Source organism: Manacus candei, unplaced genomic scaffold (assembly GCF_025592945.1).
Source record: "Manacus candei isolate 608988 ecotype Guabito, Panama unplaced genomic scaffold, ASM2559294v1 h1tg000008l, whole genome shotgun sequence".
Lineage (NCBI taxonomy): Eukaryota > Metazoa > Chordata > Aves > Passeriformes > Pipridae > Manacus > Manacus candei.
Window position 1 is genome coordinate 6,626,199 of NW_026138056.1, and position 24,342 is coordinate 6,650,540.

A 24,342-nucleotide genomic window follows, 5' to 3' on the forward strand; every position below is an offset into this window, starting at 1 on the left:
ATCATTAGATGTCAACAAAGGTTGGGCTGACTGCTGAACTTCCTTATGAGGCAAGGGAGCAGCATGAATAACTTTCTTTTCCCACCCCTCTTTCTGCATCACACCACAAATGTCTGCTAGGTGGAGCAAGGACATAAATGCAGTGGTTTTGACTCATATAAAATCTGCAGAGATAAAATCAAGAGCCAGAACCCTCTTCACAGCATAATGGATGCAAAGCAAACAGGTTTCCTGAACTTTTTATGATTTCCAATGAATGATCAAATACATTCAAATACTCACAAAAATATGTCCTTCTCAAATGCAATAGTTTTTAATTTTTGGTACAAGAGACTGAGATTCCAATCTGCCTATATACAAACAGCACAGAACTACAAAAAGAAAGTTTATCTAAGTCAAATGTCTTAATTTTTATTAAATTCAAAAACTGCAGGAAAAAAAAAATCACAAGTTTCTAAGTACAAATAAAAACAAGTCAGCTAAAATAAAATAGTTGTCAAGTTAAAATCCATTTTCCATAAGATTCCCTTCCTTGCTATTGCCCACAGTATCATCAGAACTAGTAGAAGTGCTTTAGAAATTTATTTTACCTTGCCAATATGATAGCAAACTGTAAGTTTACCATGTAAAAAAGCAAACTGTTTAGGCACAAGGTGGCAGAAGACACAAATATCAACCATGCTTTCCTTAATTTGTCAGTAGAAATCCAGGTATGCTTAAGACCTGCATGGTATTGTATTCAAACTGTCAGAGCTTACTCAGTGAAATAAGGGCTCTTTTTTTGGTATGGTTTTGTTTGTTTTTTGTTTGTTGGTTTGTTTTGTTTTTTTTTTTAAATGTTAAAGGTTTCTTGTATCTTTTTTCTCCCATAAAACAGAGAGAAGCTGTTTAAGTCAGCAGTATGCCTTACTGTTCAGTGCCAGTGTTCTGGCTAGAAGAGTGGCAAAAGCGACAAAATGTGTTCCAGCACCAGAGAACGTGAAGTAGAAAAGCTGTAGTGTAAAAAAGACCGGTTCATACTTGTGTTTTCTGTGTAATTAATAGTCTGGCGACCACCTGCTAAGACAGCATGACAGGCAGTCACATGCTATTTTTGAAGATATGAGCTGGGCTAGGTCATCAGCTGCTCTCCCAACAGAGCAGTGATCAAGGTGAACAACTAACGTCTGCTGCTCTTCTCACTACACCTAAAGGAACTGTCAAGCAGAAAATTAAATTATAACAAAATTAAAACAAGTGTTGTTCCATATTCCAGATTCTACCTTTTACCCATCACTTGATTCTTGCCATTCTAATAACAGGTGCAGTTCCACTGTCATTCATAAATACAAAATTTTATTTGCACTTCATTAGTTTAGAAAGACCACAATGTTTTTCAATACCACAACATTCAGGACACACCAAGTTATTCAAATATGTATCTACTGATTTACCACAGCTAAACTAAACAGTGCATTTAATAAAAGATATACCAAAGATATAATTCACAAGTTAATTATCAGACAAAATCCTAACACAATATTTGCTTGATGGGAATAATTTCCACCATTAGGAAAGAAAATAATTTTACCTTAGGTTCCCTTCCCCCCAACCCTACAGATGTCCAGACAAAAATACACATATATATTCCTTAACACAGGAAAAGTATAATCTTCATTTTTTTTTTTTAAGAATTTGTCTAGGACAGCAGCATTGCTTTTTATACTTTCTTTTAGACCTTGAATATATATCCATTCTTTTATTGAAACTTAGTGATTCTTGTAACCCAAGTTTATGTTTATGCAGAAAATTATATATGCTATTTCAAAGTGCAATCTTAGATCTGCACCAGATGTGATGTCTTGGTACACAAAGAAAGGGTGCAGCATTAAACAAAATAAATAGAAGACTGCCAAAAATTAAACTTAGCTTTTCAATAAATCCAGTCAGCAGAGGATGCTACAGCCAAAAAGTGTTTTCACTACATTAAAAGGAAACATAACGCCCATTATGGAAGCTTTGTACATAAAGTCCTCTGTTTTTAAAAAATTTGTCTTTAAAATAGTTAGCAAAGCACCATATACTTATCTTCATACCAGAAGAGCTTCTGCCTGCCTGTTTATAATAACAAAGAACTATTACAACATTTATGTCAAGAATAGGTATAGATTTAATTTTTTCTTCTCCTCAACTGGATGTGTGGCAAACCCCCAACGACTGTACAGTATTTATAACACTGGGGCAATGAACAAAACATCATTGTGAGGGAGAGGGATAATAATTAATGTTATAGTTGAATCCTACATAGGATTGCATATTTGCATATTTACAAGTTAGTGTGTAGCTCTGACTTGAATAACAAAGTGCAACGAGAAACTGCCAAATGATTGTAGTGCAGAGTAGTACAGATACTTTCTTTACCCTCCTGCTCCTATTTTTCACTCTGTAGGAAGTAACAAGTCAACAGCAACGGACATGTGGCCTTGGAGGAGGCAGTTCTGGTGGGATTTCTGGCTCTGGCTGCAGGGACAGGATACTGTTGGACAACTCATTTCTTATAACATCCAGTGGCATCTTAAAGAAAAGAAAAATCACCTGTAACAGTCATCTGCATAGAACTCAGCACAAAGAACTCACTTCAGGAGTTCACTGTCAGCCAAAGCCTCAATTTAAGGATCTTTTGGATCTTACTAGTGGAATACATCGGTCAGCAGTCTGTGAACTACATCATGCCCGCTACATGTTATCCAAAAATTTCACGTGACAGTCTGTACTTGCCCTCTACATCCTCCCAAGCATGTGCAGTCATTATTTAAACACTGACCATTTATGTGGTCAGAGGAACTACCACCTGAGTATTTTACCTTCTTCAGAATGTCATCAACAAGTTTTAGAAATATTTCATCCACATTAAAATTATCCTTGGCACTTGCTTCACAGAACCGCATCCCGGTTATTTGCTGTGCAAACTGATGGGAGAGAAAATAAAGTAACTCCATGAAGATATGCACAAACTGCAAAACATAGCAAATATACCTACCCTCCCCATAAAACCTTAGGAAAAAAATCAAACACACAACTTTCCCCAAATCTGTGACTAAAGTCTAATTCAAATAATAATCCTGAATCTGCATGGTACAGCAAATACTGCAACATACAGCTAATTTTTGCTTAAAATCGGTTTATTGGGAAAGTGTTCTGCATTTTTCCAGACTTAAATCTGAGAAATTCCCGTATTCAGTTGACACAAGACTGCTGCAGACAAAAAGTAAGAACTTTTCAGACGAGTTAATCTTAACCTTATTATTCAAAATGCAGAAAAGGGAAGTACAGATGTAAGAATTAGCCTTGACTCTCTGGCAGAAAACACTTCACTTCCAAATGTTTGTGTATGCCCATACTGATATTGTCCTGATGAAGATAGTGCTATGAGTATCACACTGATGATATGAGTACCTTGACTGCTTGTCACTCTTATACTCTCTAACACTTTTGGAGTTGCATGAGAACATAACAAATATGAAAACAAAGGTGAGCTCAGTAACCAAGCAGGGCTGTTGCCTGTCCAAAAACAGTACTGAAAGAAGGCTCGCAAACATGTCCTGAGTAAAAGCATCTTCATTTGTGATTCAAGTCTTCACTTTCAGAGCCCAGAAAGGGGTATCTCCAACACTACTGTATAGTGTGAGCCTATTACAGCTTACTTTCTTTAGATCATACTGCTCCAGCAGGAACATATATAAACTGCACGTTCTATAGAAGTAAATACCATATGAATTTTGCCAGATCAACACCACTCTCAATATGCTCCCTACAACTAACAGTCTGAACAAGAGCAGCCATAGACCATCAACAGCAGTGCCACAGCAGCTTTGCTTCTAGACCTGTCCTTACCTTCTCCCCCTGCTGTCGAGTAATCTCTCGATCAACTTCACAGTCCAGTTTATTTCCAACTAATAGAAGCTCTGCATCTTCTGAAGCATACTGTAATTAAAACATTTTTAATTAACTAAACTTAGAAACGTAAGATTTTGTAATGCAAACACAATACAAAAAAGGGCAATTCCTCTACTAAATGGGGAAGCACACCAAATCAGTTTATATGTAAACGTTCTTCCCAAAAATTATTTCAAAAATTTTTAACTTCAATTTTTAAATTCCATCTTTAAAACAAGACTTGAGAACTAGTTGTTCCAGTTTATCTAAGAATGAACATAACAACCTTATTTCACAGATAGGAAATAACCCCCCTCCCTTTACTGCACAGGTAAATGAATAATGTTACAGAATTCCACTGACACTTCTAGCTGGGACAATTCTAGTTCAAGGAATTAGGAACAGACAACCATTTTGCAACAAAATCAAATTAATGTTAAATCCTGGCTAAAAGAATCCAGTGAAAATCAACTGGAAGCAGTTTAAAAAATCCTAACTCAATGCTGTAAAATGTCTGACAGAGATTTCTCTGGGGGAAAAAAATGCTTCTTGAAAAAAGCATGTAAAAAGAAAATACTTAAGGCATACCTTATCAATCATTTTCATCCATTTTGGTAAATCGTCAAATGTTTCCTTCTTGGTGATATCATACACCAAAATAATTCCCTTGGCACTTCTGTAATAAGCTGAGGTAATGCTGTTGAATCTCTCCTGACCTGCTGTGTCCCTAAGAAGCAGCAGCAAACATTGGCACAAACATTTCACCAATTTGCAAAGTACAGAATAACTTTTTTTACATTTTAATAATAACACCCCCACACTCATTAGACACTCTACATTTCCTCCTGTATGTGTGAATTTCAGGGAAAAAAATGGAGCAGTACTTTCAATCATTAAAAGTTTTCATATTAGAGCTATTTATCCCATACTAACTTCACCAAGAAAGGCCACCAAACATTTCTACATGTGTCTGAGAATGAAGCTGTCCAATGAAAATGTACCAGCAGATAAAGCTGGTTTTGCATTGCTGGAGTTTGTTTTTTCTTTTGTGATCCCTTGTTTTGGTTTGTTTTTTCAATAGCTCTGAAAAAAATGAAAAAATAAATGGATACATCCAGACACCCAACTATAACACAAGCAATGCATTGATCATTTTGATTTGAGCTTTCAGAGTCTTTTTGGATCAACCACAGCAATTCAGCCACAGTTCTAAAACTACTTCAGAAGCTACTGTCACAGAAGTCAATGAAAAGAATAAGCAATCCCCAAATGGTACAAGTTTTGAAAGTAGATACCTGGCTTTCACACTTGCATCTACTTATCTGAGGCGTTCAAATAACATTTCCATGCTCACTGTCAGCACTGTAGGCATTTCAGACAGGGTGCATTTACACTGGAGATTATTATCCAGCAATGACACTAAGTCACCCATACTAGCTATGGCTTCTGTTCCAAAGTAGATGAGACAGAAGCATAATTTTTTACTGAACCATGAAAACCCGTGCACTGCTTTTAATTGTATCAAGACTGCTTAGGGAAGATTTTTGGCAGTTATAGTAAAAATACAGCTGGTGCAAACCCCAAGTCCTAAAATGTGACTGGCATCTCAACTGGAAAGGAAGTTATATGGCACCCCAAAGTGATCAAGCATTTGTTGCTTGAGTTCAGCCCCCAGATTAAACGGATAATTTTGAAATTTTACTTAGACCAAGTCAGAAGATGGACCAAATTTAAGAGTGGATGGAGAAAAATGTGTGCATTTGCGTTTGGACTCAAAAGTTCAACGTGAACCCTCTTCAACAGTCACATTTTAGACAAAAGGAGGAGGAGAAGAATGAATTTGGGAATGAGATTAACAATGGAGACCTGAAACACTTGTTACCAAAAAAAAAAAAAAAGTGTGTTCACAAAATGCCACATCAATTGTCCCAAAGATTTAATCCTTTTAGGGTCTGTGCACAACAAGCAGTAGAACAAACTACCACAAACCTATCTTACTCTTTATGAAATCTTTAGGAATTTCAAAAAAGCAAGTTTAAAAGTGAAGTACTTAACTTTCTCTTCAAATTGCCACAAGCGTACTTGATAGCAAAAAATATGTGGCAGTGAATTCACAAAGTAAAGCAGTGTCCACTAGAAAAAGATTTTGAACCTCTGCTTCATAGCCTGTGGAAACATATTGACTTATATTTCACTACAAGCCAATGACATTGCAACATGAGGCAGAAGAGAACAAATTCCTATTGCATCCATTTTTATTTGATTGTTATTCAAATCCCATTCTCAGAACTTCAGAATTACATTCATACAAACCTTTGGGAACCTACAGAAGGTGAAAACAGGTAGCCTGTCTCAATAAGGTCATGCACTAGTAGTATTGCAGACCAGTTTTAGATGGTTAATCGGTTGCTTTCTTATCACTAAAGAGGCATTTTTATTAAAGCAATACAAGTTCTGGCAGCTGAAAATACATATAATAAGTAGTAGTCAGAGCAAGTAACTACTTTATTTTCCATTACTTCTTGGCTACAGTCAGATTTATTTATGGAAGGTCCTTTGGACGTTCAGTCCATGAAAAATTTAAAAATTCTAGTATGAACCGTTGATTTTCCACATATGGATAACATTGCTCTACTGCTTATGAACAGAATTCTCAGAATTCTGCCATCTGTTGCTAATCCAGCCTACTGATCAAGTATATTGAGGATTGGATGCCTTTGGTTCCATCATTCTGAGCAGACTAAACTAGGATGGAAGGTGGAAGGGCATACCTCATGTAGAAGAATATAACAATTTTAGCTTTGTCCAGAATAATGGGGAAAGCTGCTTTTGTTGTCATTGTGGGTTTTTTTGTGGGTTGGTTTTTTGTTTGGTTTTGGGTTTTGTTTTGGTTTGTTTTTTTTCCTGGCCAGTCTTTTCCCTCTTTTCTTTACCTCTATCGGAACACAGAAATAAAGAGGGTGTTTCAAAGTCACCTGTCTGTGCCTCCAGGTGACTGCTAAGGAGCTTCAGCAACTCCATCACAGAGGGGCCACCAGGGTACCAGATCACTGGGTCCATCCATTATAAAAACAGAGGGGAAATAAACACACTAATGTTCACCTACCCTCCCTGAAGTCAGTCATCAGCACACTGGTTAAGTAAGCAACGAAGAGAACTACACAACATTATGCAACTCTCCCACTCCAGCTATCTCCAACTCCACATTTCCCCCAGTTTGCTAAGTGCTGTATCGCCAAGTCCACCTGGTACTATCAGCTTCTCCTCACTCTATAACACCCCTGGGCTCTTTAAAAGTTTATGGTATTCCTAGGTTGCTGCACCCTCAGATCCTGTGCTTCCCATTTGTGTAGGTCCTTCACCCAAATGTCACACAACTTGTAGTCTCGCTTGCTGGCTATTCAGGACACACCACATGCTGTGCCCAGTTTAAAACACCCGTGGACAGCCTGGCTGCCCACTACTTAAAATAAATGGCCAGATGGCTACTGACTGACACCTGCAGTCATGCCAATTACTGTGGATTATGGCTGACTTTCTCTGCCTTGCTTTAAGTCATCGACTTCTCCACACTTCACACAACCTCTACTGCTGCCACAGGTTGAAATGAAACCAGTCAGCAGGTTTCTGATTGTAAGCGTGATATTCTAATCCTTGTTTCCTTTGAAAAGTGGAAGAAAATAAGCTGAATTTGTGATCTCTAGCATTACCCTAAAATTGCATTTGCTGTCAAACAGTAAGGTGAAAACTGAAAAACTATTTCTGCAATAAGTAAGTTTAGAATGCAACACCAAGCTACCTAAGTAAACTGCAGTTTGAGAAGAATAACACGTTGATCTTTTGCATGGAAAAATCCCATTTTCATCTTATTTTTCACACAAATGTGCAGTAAATCCTTCTAATATTCAGGAAAAAATCACAACCCTCAATGGAGAGTTGCCATTAAAAGCATATCCAACTTCAAATGCCTTCCTTTCATGTGCAGTGCTGGAGCAATAGTTTGCTACACTATTTTCATCCATGTATTACACTCCTGCAGCTGGAATATTTTACTAAGGATAACTATTGAAGCACTAATGGAAAGGTGGAAGAAGAGATGACCACTATTTTACTGGGCTAACAGTACGTAACTTCATCAACTTCATAAGTGGTACTAAGTGCTACTAGTTCTTTATTTGCTCTGGTCAGAATCAACGCAATAGCCTAAGTCAGTTGAATTTAATTCAAACTCCAGAAGTCCAAATAATAAGTTACTACAACTTAAACAATGATCTAGCATAACTGAAAAAAAAAAACAAAACAACAAACCATCAGATTTCTTTTTTTTAAATGCTAAAAGCCTTTTGATTTTTTCAAGAAAATTTTCTAAAGGAAAAATACTAGTATTTCTAAATTGTAATCAGAAACATACAGTGAATGACTCCTTGACCAGCTATACTCTGCAATTATAGAATCCAATCACTTATTGTTTTTCTGCTTCCAAAACAGAAATTAGACATAAAATACAAACATACATTACACCAAACAAAAGAAATTAAAAAATCACACAAAGCCCATTTTCAAGCGTTGATATGTCATATTCTATGTCATACTGCATAAAATACAATACAAATACAGTTGATTAAAATATGTTTGGATAATTTTTCTTTTACATAAATGTACTCTGTGTCTATCTACACCAGTTGAAACAAACACATGGACAGACTCAAAACTGTCTCTGGCTCTGTACTTAAATTACTTTTTTATGAGTGGTGGTGTGAAGTGGCAATAGAAGAGAAAATATTTTTAAAACTTTAATAAAAATTTAACACTAATTTAACACTCACATGCTCTATGCTTTTATGGAACCTACAGGCAGTATTTTAAAAAATGCTTTAAAGTAATTTTAGAGGTTAATTCTACTTGTCAAGATGAGTTTTTTTCCTCCCATAATCCAGAAAGATACTTAAGATCTTTTGTTATATAAATAATTTATTTCAGAGGTACTGAACAAAAGGAACTACATTCTGTTATACTCCAGGACAAGGATTTTCCAAGACAACTGATCCTTAGATCACAGAGCCGGCAGAATGTGCACTGAGAATGCACCACTTTAAAACAACCTTCAGAAGCAAATCAAGACTGTTTTGTTGCCAGGACACTGGCTACCTTGGGCATTAGGCCTGTAGAGGTAGAGAGCCCCTTTGGCTCCAGCAGGGAACTCGGCGCAATGGCAGGGTACCACTGCTTCCAGCAACCAGGTCCTTTCAGAGGGGAGGCTGGAAGTGACTGCTGGTCATGTCAGCTGCTTGTGTGAATGAGTGCCCAGATGACTCACGGAAGAGGGCACAGTCGGACACCTCACTGTCCTACTGAGCAACTCCCAGCGCATCTATGCTTCAAAGCATCAATGTGGAGCTCCTATTATTTGGTCTGGGTTTCCAGCTTTGAAAAAGTGCTGATTCACAGATGCCTGGATTCACTTAGACACTCGAACTATCCAGTAGTTCTGGTTACCCTACCCCATGGTTTGAGCTGCATGCACACATTACTTTTTATAGAACACAGGAACTTGTTTCAGCCAAGAACTGTGATGCAGGACCTGAATTACTGCATCCCACTACTTTTGCCAACCCAAGGGGCACTACTACTGTTCCAGGTAGCACAGAAAAGATGGACACTACTCTCTGTCCTCAGTGGTGCTCTATCATTGCATAATTTAAGAAGTACAAGGTTGTTTCCTGACTGAAAGTCATGGAAACAGGGGAAGCAGGGACCAGATAGGAACAGGTAAAGCTAGAGGTGAGAGGGGATGCCTCTGTGATCCTTAGGGCATGGTATCCCATTACAAAGGGAATACAGGTGATGAGTCCTTTTGTATACTACTCTACTAACAGCAGCAGGTGTGAAAGTTGCTTTAAAAAGGACATCTTGCACACCCAACTGATTGAAATATTCAACATGGTACTACTTTAATATATCTGTTGATAAACTCAAGTGGTAGAGCTCTACGGAAAACATTCTGCTGACAGAGTGGTCAATGGAGAAACAGGTCAAGTGACCATAAAAATACCAAATTTAAACTTTTTTTAAACTGTTCTTGTTTGACTTTTAAAGTAGAATCAACAAATGACTAAAAAAAAAAAATCCAAACCCTGATGCTTCAAAACATAACTTTAGTCATTTTAAGAAAGCAAATAAGCATAAAGTCCAGAAATTATCTGTTCACTGAATAAAACATTTTTTGTAGTAAAGTTACTGCAATTATATGTAAAACTACCAGGAAGTATGAGGCAACCTAAATTCTGTCACTGTGTAGGTATGAAAAGAGACTGACTTATGATTAGCTATGCAATTGCAGTCTGCATTTCTAACTTCCAAGTGTTTGACTTACTAAATTGCTTTCCTCTTCAATCTAACAATTGAAGATACAATAAGGAGCTGAGGGAGCTGGGGTTTTTTAGCCTGGAGAAAAGGAGGCTCAAGGGAGACCTTATCCTTCTCTACAACTACCAGAAAGGAGGTTGTAGCCAGCTGGGGGCAGCCTCTTCTACCAGTAACCAGTGACTGGACAAAAGGAAACGGCTTCAAGTTGCATCAGGGAAGGTTTAGATTGGATATTAGGAAAATAAACCTCTTCACCAAAAGGGCTGTCAAGCACTGGAACAGGCTGCCCAGGGCAGTGGCTGAGTCACCTTAAGAGACGTGTAGACATGACACTTAGGGACATGGTTCAGTGGTATATAATTTGGGAAATGGTTCAGTGGGTTATAATTTGGACTTATTAATCTTAAGGGTCTTTTCCAACCTAAATGATTCTGTGATTCTGTGTTAATAAGAGTTTATAAACAGGCCAACCAAAATACATAACAGAATTCAGCATAAATTAGCAAAAGGAGTGCTTATCTAACTGCTTTTCTAAAAAACTGGAAGTAAGCCAAGAGAGTTTTAAAGATTCAGTATAAGAACAACATTTTAACAGCCACAGTTGGAGATGAAGTGACACTTAGGAGGAGGATGTTGTGTTTGTGGATTTTATCATATTTTAAAATATTATCTCATTACACTGTGTTTTCCTTGCTATTGTAGCAGGGCTCCACACAGGAGTCATCATCACAATTTAGCAATCTCTCAACTTTTAGTTTTAAGTTTCCTATATCCTACTAGCATATTCTCAATATGTGGAAAATAATGGTTTAAACATCTCTTTTCCAACAAAACTTCTCTCCTATAATGTAGTTATTCAACAGGAGAATTTTTTTGTATCAGCTTACCACATTTCACAGCAAGCATTCATATTAGGCATACAGTAGTATTTCCACATCAGAATTTTTTGTTACCTCTGTCAGCTCCAGCAGACCCTGGCTAACAATTGCTGGCTCAACTGCCAGTCTTGTGGTCATAGGTTTCCAAACAGGGACAGATGAATGAAGACATGCCACTAACATTCAAGTGTTAGGTGACTGATGAGACCAAAGATGAAGCAGCAGTTAACTCAGAGGGAAGCAAGACAGACACATGGTGTGACAGACAGAGTTGATGGTGACCTGCCAAGAGGAGTTAGTAAGCTGAATTCACTGCATCCATGTAGTTAAGAACGACAAACCACCAGAATATCCCAAAAGTGTAACAACAAGAATATTTAGAGCTTTTTCCCCCCTCTATGGATTGTTAGCAGCTTAAACAGTTTAACTACAATGCCAATTATGCATCATACACTGTTAATAAACCAAAGCTAAGCTTCTACATAGTAGTATATAAGGTTAATGTATAGAACATAGCTGGTTTATTCTCTCATAATAATGTTTATGTATTGTACTACTCCGTAAAACAAAGGAGCTGTTAAACTCAATAATTTCTAAACAATAAAAACCGTATTAATCACTAACATGGAGAACCATTTTCCCACACTGTTTAGAGTGGATATAATTTACTTAAGTCTCAAATGCCCTTAACTTTGAAATTATTTCAAACAGCATCAAAGAAACAGCACTGCCTATACCAAGTTTTAGAAAAACAGTTTAGAAAATACTTCATAGTTGTTTTATAATTGCTGTTACAATGAAGGTCAGTTTTAATCAGTCCAGAAAAATAAAGAAAACAAAGTGTACTTTCTCTAGTGTCTATTTAGCACAGTCACCTTTTGTTGTTTGTAGAACTCCTATTTCTTCTGTAGGTGATGTCATTCTTCTAGGAAAAGGGGTTCGAGTCGTCTGTGATGCATTAATATTTCAGTAATTACATTCATGCCCTACTTCTAACTTTATCTCTCCTTCTCCTCCTTTACCCTCACAAAAATCTAAGACCTATTTGGTTTTGCTTAAGTCTTGTGGGAATGGAGGAGAGGAGCAGTAGGGTAAGAGCTAAACCAGCTTATAACAGTTAATAGGAGTATTAGACAAGCATATTAATTCATGCTAGAACATAAAATTAAAACATACTGCTGGTTGCACATTTGTTTTACTTACCAGATTTGTAATCTAATTTTCTTTCCTCTTAGCTCTACTGTTTTGATTTTAAAATCAACACCTATAAATAAAATACAGTAAACAGAAAAGGAGGAATAAGAAGCAAAAGTAATGAGGGTGTAATTATTATTTTTTGATACCTTTTTTAAAAATATATCAACTTGTAACAATCTCAATAAGCAGAAGGGTTTGCACCACTATGGGCCAACTCAGGAACATCATGGGGATTTCACAACCACTGTGAGCCATCCAATTTGGCAGCATCACAACATAAACCTTCCACTTTGTGCAAAATTTCCAGCAGCAGGTAAACCCAACATAACAGTAAAACAACAGGCACAGTATGTTTGTTTCTCCCCTGTTCACCTTGACTGTCAAGGACAAGCCTGCTCTACTTCCAACTGGCACAGATGCCCGGGAGGCTTGGAGCAAAAACAATCCCTCCACATCAGCTCTGCTGTTTGTGAAGCAGGAACAATATATGTCTGGTTTCCAGAATAGATGCTTAGCATCTGCTAAGTGCTGTCCTAGAAGTGCTGCAACTATGGTTGGTTTATGAAGAAGTTTGTCAGCAATATCATTCTTAACTCCTGCAAATATTTATTAGCAAACTTCTTAGATTTAAAGAGGGTATTTGATTTTTAAAATTTATTTTATACCTGTACGGTGCTTTTATTGATCATCTCAAATCCAGTCACATTCTGAATGCATGCTAAATATCAAAGATAGAACCATGAAGACTTTGTTATACAGAAAGATCTATCTTCTATAAAAAATAATAATGCTGGCTATCAACAGATAAGACATACTACGGTCAAACAATACCTAGACACAAAAGCTTACCACCTTAACTACAAGAATATTTCAGGAAATAAATGCCCCAGCATATTTGTAGACTGTGAACCTGTTCATTTTAGTATACATTTGCAGGAAGATTTTTGCTTCAGTTCTTCCTTCTAAACATCACCATCCCTTCTAACAGTGCTAAATCAAAGAGGGAGAAGTGAGAAGACATGGTTCAGAACGGTACACTTAGAACTCACACAGAAGTGCAGAAGCATAGTGTGTTGGAAACACTTTTGGTATTTCACATACAATTGTACACTAAGAATAGGAATGAAACTGAAGAGGAAAAATCATTTTTATTTTCTTTAACAAAAAACCTACACATTTTCTCAATGTCTACCCTTGGTAAAAGCTGAGTGTCCCTGCTGATATTGTTAAGAGTTGAGACTGAATTGTATCTTTGACAGAAAGGACTGAACTTGGCCCTTATGTCCATATTTTTAGTTTGCAAAGCAGGTGGACATTGTTCAGCCAGATGAAATAAACAGAAAGATCACTGACCTTTATTCTCCTAAACAAAAATCCCTTCAAACAGCTTGCAGTTGCACATTACACAGTGATAAAAGTAATGGTCACCACCAGGACATTTGTCCTCCTTCTCCATGTCCTTAACAGTGTCTAGCACACTTATTCACAATTCTTGGAGCGCTAATCAGGACATACAATGCTTTCACTTCGTTTACCAAGATGTATCTCATTCAAGCCCCAGGAGCTAAAGAGTTAAACTGATTTGTACTATACAGTCTAAAATTTTAAAGGCAATTTTCAAGCATTCATATGCAAATTGAGAAAAAATATTAGAATTATTAAAATTTCAGAGCATTTATTAATCCTAACTTCAAGAAATCTTTTTCTACACTTCTGAAAAACGACCATCTGTGTCGGTGTAAAAGCAGAAGAGAAACGATCCAGCTATGTTCTACTATCCAAAGTGTGTGAAATAGGAATTTCTGTAATTACTGCTTTCCTATTAACGAGTTTTTTTAAAGAAACATAGAACCATTTCTATGGTTTTAAGATTTCCTCTACATAAATGCATTTAAACTATAGAAACATTTTCCCTAAGGGTCACAGCTTTTTCTACAACAAGAGAGTAACTTTACTTGATAAGGACATGATCAGCATTAACTGAAATTGCTTGCTTCAAACTTCTCCCGTCCTCAAGGAAGTTTGAATATAACTGCGTACACATTCCCAAGCCCAATTCCCAATCCCGCCATTCTGCCATACACAACCTTCTAAATGATTTGCCATTCATGTGACATTAAAAAAAAAAAAATCTTCCTTTTCTCTCCCACAGAAACATAAATAGAAAAAAAGAATCTACGATGCTCACACAGGTGGGTATACTTGTCTCAGGCCGACAATTTTACTTGTAGAGGGACTTGATGTGAGTGCTGAGAGAAGACAATTCTGCTGCGTAAAGGAAAAGCCCTATTGTCACACACGAAAAAAGTCTAAATCATCTCTGATCACAAACTAAGTATTAAAAAACGCCACAGGGATTTCATGTAAGTTTCAATAATTACAAAACTAAAATATTTTTATTTTTACAGAAGTGGTTGAAACACTGCTGCCTTACACAAACAAATAAACAAAAAGCTTTTGTTGTATTTTTAAAAAAGAAAAATAAATAATGAACTATGGAAAGAAGATCCAACTGTTACAATAAAGTACATTTTCAACTTGGGACTTTCTGGAACTAGTAGGCACAATATATGAATTAAAAAGTAGGAAAAAAGCCTACACATTAAAGAGATCGTTTCAAAATAAATGTCAACAGCATTCTTATTTCAAAGGCAGATCTTTCTATTAATTATCTTAAATTCATACTATGAAATATTTCCCTACTGTTAAATTTTACAAGGAACAATGCACACAAGTAAGAGTTTTGGAAAAGCAGATTCTTCTATAGAACTGTTTGCATCATTTAACACTTGAGTCAGACAGAGTGCCAGAACTACGCAAAGGTTGCTCAACTGCTTTTTATAATTAGTAATGCTCTGCAAGCATCAACACAAAATCAAAAGCTTTATGTCTGCCAATACTGAAGAAAAAAATCTGGCAGCTTTCCTTTTGCACACGAAGAAACAAATTCCTAAGCCTGTCAGGTTTCATTAGCATGTTCCACCATAGACTGCCAAAGCCAGTGCTTCGAGTTTACATACAATTTAGTAATTCAATTAAAACAACAACACAATAATTTGTTTTCCACTTCAATATCAAATATTGCATTGAGTTAAGAAAAACTTCAATGGAAGAAATTATTTAGCTTGACTTATGTTAATGAAAATACCTAAATGAAAAGTTTTGTTATCCATACAATTACTCCAGCATGGCTTTAAATATAGTTCACTAAACTAGAAGAATCAACAATTACAACTGCATTAATCTGAACAATTTATCTTATAAAAAGAAAGGATTTTAAAAGGCTCTCTTTAGCTGCTACAACACCAGCAAACTATGGTTGGTTTGCATGCTATCTAGTTTGCATTTTAAAGGCCGGCTGGCTAATTTATTGTCAATGAAAAACCAAATATACACATGCCAGCGAAGCCAACAAGTGCATGTGCTTCTGATCATACTGAAATGTGCCCTTTGCCAGTTCACAGTGATTTAAGGGGAATCAAAGGGCTTATTACAATCTACCCTCCCATTTAAAAGTTGGCCTCCTGTATATCAGGCTTGCCCAGACCACAGGCAACCAATGCATTCAGCTTATCTAAAATTGTAAACTCAGACCACAAGTAAATCTGAATCCCCACCTCTATTTTTATGAGTTAAAAGTGTGTGTGTTTTGGATGGCATATTCTGACCCTCATTTTTCACTGGAGGCCTTTTTGGGAAGTTCAAATATCCTGTAAGAACTAATGAAAAAGGCATAAAAATACAAATCTCAGCCTCTGGTTTGTGTTTCTGATTTTGTATCTATTTAAACATTTGATTCAGCTTGCCCTACAACTTAAAACTGGAAATGAGCTGCTGCCCTTTCCCCACAGCCTAGATTTGTGTCAAATAAGGCATTACATGCAGCAGCACCTACGTGGTGTGTGTAACGAAAGATTATTAGTTCAGGATTTTCAAAATTTTATATAATGCACATTGGTTTTGTTAACAGCACATGAACTTCAGATTAAAAATATACTTTGTGAAAACAAGAAAGTCTATTACAACATGCGCTCAATTGAAACCATGCAGGAAAAATAAAGGGCTAGTAGAACAGAAGGGTTTTTTAAAAGTATATTAAACACACAGCCAAACAACCTGTCTGCACTCTTTTCAAAACTGAACAGCCCTAAAAGAGAACAGACACTCAAAATAGAAGCGCACTAATGAAGTTCTAGATAAGGGCAAGTCACTGAGGATGACGTATCTTGTCACTGAACCAAACTTGAGACTGTTCCAAACTTGAGACTGAAATCCCATAAAAATGAAGCCTAGCCCAGAACAAAATATAATAGATTAACTCCTCACTCTAAACAGAAACTAAAACTTATCTACTAAGGTACAAACTAAAACACACACAACTGGGTCTGTCCTTTCTCTTTAAAGCTAAAAAAAATTGTTTAGAAATAAATAATAAACTTCTTCCTATGCTTTTTATGTTCACTTTTTCAATTTTTTTTTTCCCTAAGTGGCAAAAAAAGGAAGTGGAAACTGTTTTGCTTAATGCACACAGAGTGACCTTTTGGTGGCCAAGATTTCCTGGTAACAAAGCTAATGGAGGAACTGGGAAAACAGATGTAAACAGAGCACAAAAAAGCCCCTCCAACTAAAATCAATTCCAATGGACTAAATTTTCAGAGGCCTATTAGTGATTTGCATCAAAGCAATTCAATCAGTGAAAAATAATCAGACCATGTTTAAAGAAACAGAATCAGTTTAAAAATTCAGAGGTTATATACTAATTAACCATTAAAACAGACATATGATTTGAAGACTACGACAGTTTATTTAATTTGGACATCTGACAGCATTATGCAAACAAATTTTCTTACTTATGCTACAGTTAATGACAAAGGTTGCATGATTTTCAAAGTAAGAACCATCTTTATTTGTCCTGGTCTGTAACTCAAACAATACAATACTTCCACCTATCCAGAAATTGTCAAAGCCAATGAAAAGGTGCTCAGTAGCTTTGATACTGATTTCTAGAGTCTTGCATGGCGGTAGGGGAGAAGCAAGCAACAACAAAAGGTACATAGGGAGGACAGGAAAAGGTTACAGAAACTGTTCCCAGAAAAAACCCGAAACCATTGTGTCTTATTTTAATTGAAGCTGTAGGACAAACAGGTAGTTTCTAAAACACACTAACGTGGAAATACCTCTTTCAAACTGCACATTATAAATTTAAAGATTATAAAAAGAGATTTGGCAGCATTTAGTGTTATGTCAGATATAAGCCCGTTTGGGGATTATTTTAGAGGCAGGTAAAGTATGTTGTCCATAGAGCTTCAAGTGTGTAATTCTAGAATGATTAACATGCAGACATTCGAGACCGCTTGCCTAAAATAAAAGTGTACCCACATCTCAACTGGCAACTGTGCTACAGACCAGAAAGAAACAGATACCAAATATTTTTTTTCTGTTGGTGTAATACACATGCAGTGAGTAAATTTTGAAGGTGAATTAAGCGATTTTTTTAAAATGTCCAATATACAGATTCTAAACATCTCAGATGCTTGGTACTTCCCAATTCAGTGAGAATGGAGGAAATTCTGATTTCTTTATATTCTTGTGGACAGTAAAATTATAAAGCCTTTCACAAAATGTAGGCTTTTGACACTAGTTAAGGTACTAAGTTCAAAGCATGCACCAAAATGCTGACAAACAGAATGAGGTGGAAGAGGAAACTGGAGGGAATATGGCTTTCTGTGCCTTCATAAACAAGACTTATTTTCAAACTGATTATAGAACAGGAAAGCATACTGAGGCACTGGTCTACAACTACCTGACCTGAAAGGAAAACTGAATTTGAGGAAAAAGTAAAGTTATTTCATGAGCAGCACTATTCAGATTTTTAAAAATGGAATCTATTTCAAAATCAGACTGAATTTATCATTTTGTTTTGGGTATCAAGTTTCCCACTCCTTGGGATATCAGAAGAATTAACTTGTAAAAGTGTTGCTATACAATTTCCAGAAAGAAAGTCCCTAACCAAGAATCATATGGCCCTATTTTCTTTGCTACTGACATGCCCAGCTGTTCACAGAGACAGAGTTTGACAGCTGCATTCCACTCTCCTCACAAACTAAACTGCCCATTTGACACCATTCAAGTGGCCTCTTCATCTTGCCTGTTCTTTTACTTGCACAGTCAGTATATGTACTAACTAGGGACTACATGGTACTCCAACAGTCCTGTAGTGTTGATATAACCCAGTACCTGACTATTTCTATCAGCTGAAGTTAACATCTAGTTTACAAATGAAGTAAACAAAGTCGACTTCAAATTGACTTTTCTTTGCAACCTCTTGTTGACTAAAAACCCCATACCTCCCCAAAACCCTATTCCTAAACACTAACAATTTATATTACCTACCTACATTTCTCTATTTTCAATTACAGTTTTGTTCACTTATGAGGATTCAAATGGTTACACATAGAAAACAATTGTTGAATAAATCAAATGCTGTAAAATACACTTAGCTGACACATGCGAGACAAACAATGACTTGTCAGGTGCTTTCACTTTCTGGAGTCTCTGGAGTGTCCATTACAAGTGACCACTCTGCTCCCAGATGTAAAAGGCTGGTTCCAGGGGACACAGGCTTCTGTCAAAAGTTGCATTTCCTAAGACAAACAAGGAGGTTCACACATGCTCCCTAATTATCTGTAGGTTTTGTGTAAGACAAAACTGTTTTCTGTTTGAGTTTCCAGACTCCTGCTCTCCTCTGTTTGTAGTTTGGCAAGACACTGCAGCACACCATCAACAATGTACTTATTCGGTTTATTTACACTATTCTGCACTAGTCAAAAAGCCAACACATAGAACCAGATGTATTAACACTTTGGATATGCAAAAGCAATAACAATCAATAAGAACTGTTGATTTTCACAGAAATACTTATCTCTGATCAGAACTTTCTTTTTTTGTACAACAGCAAAAATTTTTCATGCTGACTATAGAGCTGATTTTGGATTAAAGCAAGAACATCTTACTGTTACTTTGCCATGATGTGGTAAAGCAAGAGACATCTACTTCTACTCTTTCTTCCCTCTCGCCACCCCAACTAGACTTTCAGTGCCATGTTATGAAAGGGTGGAAAAAATCCAGTTCTGAAAAACGACAAATAGATGCTTTTAAAATGAATAGCCCGATACTTCTAAGTGAATTTAATTATGTTCTATGACAAGCTTATGGGAATGAAACTGAACATTTATGTTGTTAGTCCACATTTTTTAAGGATAAAGAGAATGAAGAAAGGGTTTCAATTGTCAGAGAAATCCAAACATATGTATACACACATATAAAAGTATAATGTATGTATTTGTATATCATATATATGTATGTATATATATTAAAACCAGATGCTGCCTTACATAAGATTGCTCTGATAAAAGACAAAGCTAAAGTTTTCACAATTGTTATTGTTTATTTGATGGACATTAGGAATTTTGCATGGAGATAGGTATTTTAAAAATAACTCATATGGAAAATACCGCTTGGAAGGAAAAGCTATGGACCTCTGTAAATCTCAAGAGTTGCCAACCACCATACCATTTCACGTGGAGGTGAAACAAAGTCAAAGAGGATTTCTGTGAGGTCAAAGGAGTCTTGCACCACAGTGCCTTTACATGCCACCGATCTGGATCCTTCAGGCTACAATTAGTCCAGAACAGATCACGGGTCACCACATTCCCATTGTGATCCACAACGAACCTTCCCACTACAAACTCCACCTATGATTTTGCTTGCAAAACAGGACAGAAGGAAGCTTTAGTGTTCACTACAAGTGGTAGTGTAGTTTCCTATGAAGAGCTGCTAAGAGCCAGCAATGCACGAGGCACAGAAATTGCATTGGCATTACCAAGGGCAAGGCCTCTTTCCTGGAATGCTTTTAGACCTGGTGGAAAAGAGCTGAAAGATAAGACTAGGTCTTAAGAAACTTCACATACTGAGCCAGCATGTAAAAGAAAACCTGAGGAGCTAAACTTGATTTGAGGGACCATGAGAATCAGCATCCCAAGAGGTGAGTCAGTGCAGAGCCACAAGTTTGGGAGAGCAGGAACCTCAGGTTCAGAAAATAAACCCCAGAGAGAAGTGTAATGCCTGTAGCAGAATTAGATGGACAGGAAATACTGCTGAGTACAGGAATTCTGTAGATCTGTCATGGAAGAAAAACAGCAGGGAGACTGGGAATGAACTAAGATTTGGTGGATGACGTAGGACACACAACCATGAGACTGAGCTGTAGTTGTACAGATACTGGGAAGAGAACAGAGGTCATTAATTATTAAATAAAGGCACTCTGATGAAAAAGAGGGTGAGATAGTACAATTTTAAAAAATCATTTTATAAATTATAAATTTATAAAGATCACCACCACGACGGAGATCTGAATTACAGTGTATTCCTTTTAGGATAAGAACTACTTGGGGTAGGGTAAGGGGAGGAAGTCATGGAAGAAGCAGAGGTAAACACTTTTCCTTTGCCCCAGTCCTTGAATGTTCTTACAAATGTGGAAATGAGTATTTATCCATTACCCTTTTTCATGCCATATTTGGCATATGTGGTCTCAACTGTCAAGTTGGAAAAACCTCCAAGTCATAGTTTTGGATTCTGCTCCTGTGTGAATAATGCAGGTGCATGGAGATCAAATTTTATTTTAAAAGAAAAAGTGTAGCTTTATGTTTGTTGACAAAGATAATACAATGTCAGTATACCCTGGTACAAGCATTATTCCATTGCAGAAAAGAAGTTAACTACTCTGGATTTAACACTGGCACAGAGAAAGTAATTTCACATTTTGCAAAAATCAGTAAATATTTGAGCATATTGAGTATTCTCAGTGCTATGTAAATAACAGATTAAATAGACACAATATTCTATGCAACTAATTTAATGCCCAAAATAAATACATCAAAACAATTTTAGATCAACAGCGCATTGTGTGCCATTATGAATAATGTGCTGAAATCTGCCAAGCTATTTTTGAACACTTTCAAAGAACTTCAGCATCTGAGATGCGACTGAAGACATGTTGATATGTTTTCATTACAGAATTTACTTTACCAATCTGGCAATGTAGGCTTCTTAAATTAGCATTAAAATACTGCATCTTTCTTAATTGAATCCCTACATCCCCTTTTCAGCAGAAACACTCTACTTTACAATGACACAGCACGATTATCCTAAACAGCCCTTAGGGACAGGAGACAGAAAAGTTTTAGGACGTTTGCAATTCTTACACTGTTAGAGAAGACTTCCAAGTAGCCTGTGCACTTTCATCCAAAAGCTCAAGGTGTTAAATGTTTTTCTATTTGTCCTATACATCTACAGTTTAATATACAAGCATAAATGTCAGGTTGAGACAATTAATGTCAAGGTAAGGAAGTAAGCATATATTCTAGCATTTCACTATAAATACAGCTTTGCTAATATAAGGTAGGTTCAATAAATTTTTGTTTGGTTACATAGTCTTTTCAATTTTAATCTCAAGATATATTCAGTTTACATAAGTTCCTCTGAAACTGGATCAGTCACAGGGTTTTCACTGATGTTTCAAAACACATTCTCCACTTGCAATTCTTGAAAACCACTGCAGTTAAGCAGTGACAAAGGAAGAGCTTTATGATTTCAACTGTGTATCAAAGGCTGAACTCAGGTTGTTTTGGAGTGCAAGGTATATTAAATGTATCTATATTAAATGTAAATAGCAGAGGTTACTTTTTCTTACAGAGCAAAAAAAGCAGGGTGCGAGCTGACTGTGAAAAGCTCTTTCTTTTAGCAGTCAGAGGATCTGGGGGAATCTCAACAGCTCTCAAGTTAGTCAGAGGACCTTGAAAGAATGCCATTACTGTCAAGTCCTTCTGCGTGTATTTTGGCACAAGTTGATTTCCCTATGCTGCTTTATGTTGGCACACTTTGTACACCAAACATTACATAACCTTCTGTCTAGCAGCATATCACCACTTATTTCCTGTTTCTTCTCTAAAATAAGGAAGCTTCTCTGCTTCAATCACTGTCTCAGTTATCTAGGGAATCAGTTTTGCTTACAAGGCAGCAGCCTAGAAGTCTGGATCAGGGTCTAGAGCACCTCCTCTAGAGCAACTTCCCAAGATTCACAGCAGGAAAGTAACCCTAGTTACACAGAGCAGCCCAGGCTTGAAGGAACCCTTAATGTAGGTCAAGCCAAAGATACAGGAGAGCTCAAATCAATGTTTAGACCTAGAGAATTTATTAAGAAACATTCCATGATTAGTTCTAATTCAGCTGTACCATAAATTTAATTAAATCTGCCCATCTACAGAAGCTATCAGCATTTCTTCATTACAACACATCTCTTGAGGATTAATGCCTCAGATATGCTATTATTGTCTTTCTAACTTCAACAATGTTAACAACTTCAAACCAAAGAATTTAAGGGTGCAATCTGCACTATCAGATTTGGATTCCTAGAGAACATAGGAAAGAATTAAAAAACTGATAAAACACACATTAAAACAAAAGTATAAGTAACTATGTATTATTTTGTCACAGGAAGATGGTTTTGGATAGTAATAACTCAGCTTCTAAAAGGCATTACAATCACTTTTCATCAGATGTTTCCTCACATTCCAAGCTACAATTAAGCCATGTATTTTCCAGTGACACAAGACTTTAACAACCACCTTTCTGCAATACTCAAGAGTTCAATTTCTAGGACAGGACTCTAATAACAATACAGACTAACTAGCTTGTTTTCCTACCTTTACACATTTGTGTATTAAAAGACAGCAGGCATTAAATTACCTCCAAGACTTGTACAGATGACTAAACTATGAATAAGACAGCACACTACAGAAGTAGGAGGTTCTCCTGAGTTGTGTGAGGAGCCAAACACGCGGCGTGCTCAAGAGGTACTACTCTTCAAAAAACCAAAACTTCCTCGGACCTAACATCACAGAAGGCTTCTTGAAGAAGGCGTAACAGCCACCTGGAGTTAATCTAACTGCGGTCTGGAAAAGCAGCTGAATACACTGAGAAGAGTACGTTGGATACACAATGAGCAACTTTTCAACTCCTGAAATACTTCTGTCTCCTTACATGCAACATCTAAGACTTAAGCACAAAAGCCTGCTTTACCAACCATCTCTAATATTTCCCTTTAAACTGTTTGCCGTTAGTAAGGCTGAAACTGGACACCCAGCACCTTCTCAGAACTTCCAACGATAACTAGGGCATCCGCGATCTTTCCGAGCAAAGCTGTGAAGTTCGGCACCAAGGGCTCCCGCGCCATCGACCCCCTGAGCTTCCCACGGCCCGGGAACCCACTCGGCGAGACCCAACGCCGCTCCGCTGGGCGGGAGGCTGGGCGGGAAGGGGACGGGGACCACTGCGCACCCCGGGGCGGGGAAAGGTCTGGGAGGGAAATGCCTGGCACGCGGGGGGGGGGCACGCTTGCGGGAAGGCGGGAGAGGGGCCGGGGAAGGGCGGCCGCCCCACCGAGCCCCGCGTTCCCATGGCCGGGCCCTGCGAGCACCGAGGGCAGGACAGTCCCTTCCCCCGGGACGGGACGCGCTCCCTTACCCACGGTGGACTTGCAGGCCTCGCAGAAGGTGTCGTCGGTGAACCGCTCCATGAGGCTGGTCTTGCCCACCCCCCGCGACCCGATGATGATCACCTGCAGCTTGAAGTCGGCCGGGCGCGGCGGCTGCTTCCTGCGGCGGGACTGCCCCCCGGAGAGCGCCGGCGACCCCGCCGCCGAGCCCGCCCCGAGGTCCAGCCCGCCGCCCCCCGCCCTGCGCTGCGGCAGCCCCGAGCCCGGCTCCATCAGCCACGCATGCGGCGGCGCCGCGCTCCCTCCCCGCCCTCCCCGCCACCGGCGCCGACCACTGCGAGGCAGGGGGAGGAGGGGGCAGCGAGGACGAGACGCGACCGCCGCCCGGCCCTGCCCTGCCCTGCCCTGCCCGAGGGGAACGCGAACAGCCAC

At 37.9% G+C, this 24,342-nt stretch overlaps 1 protein-coding gene across 1 annotated transcript; it reads right to left on the reverse strand.

The window, feature by feature from the left end:
• Positions 1-380: 380 nt before the first annotated feature.
• On the reverse strand, positions 381-24,342 carry RAB12 (RAB12, member RAS oncogene family). The gene is made up of 6 exons (XM_051774101.1): positions 23,940-24,342; positions 12,363-12,423; positions 4,504-4,642; positions 3,874-3,963; positions 2,844-2,948; positions 381-2,553 (listed from the first exon to the last, which is right to left on the reverse strand). The coding sequence occupies exons 1-6, from the start codon at positions 24,181-24,183 to the stop codon at positions 2,440-2,442; spliced, it is 753 nt and encodes a 250-aa protein (XP_051630061.1). The 5' UTR covers positions 24,184-24,342; the 3' UTR covers positions 381-2,439.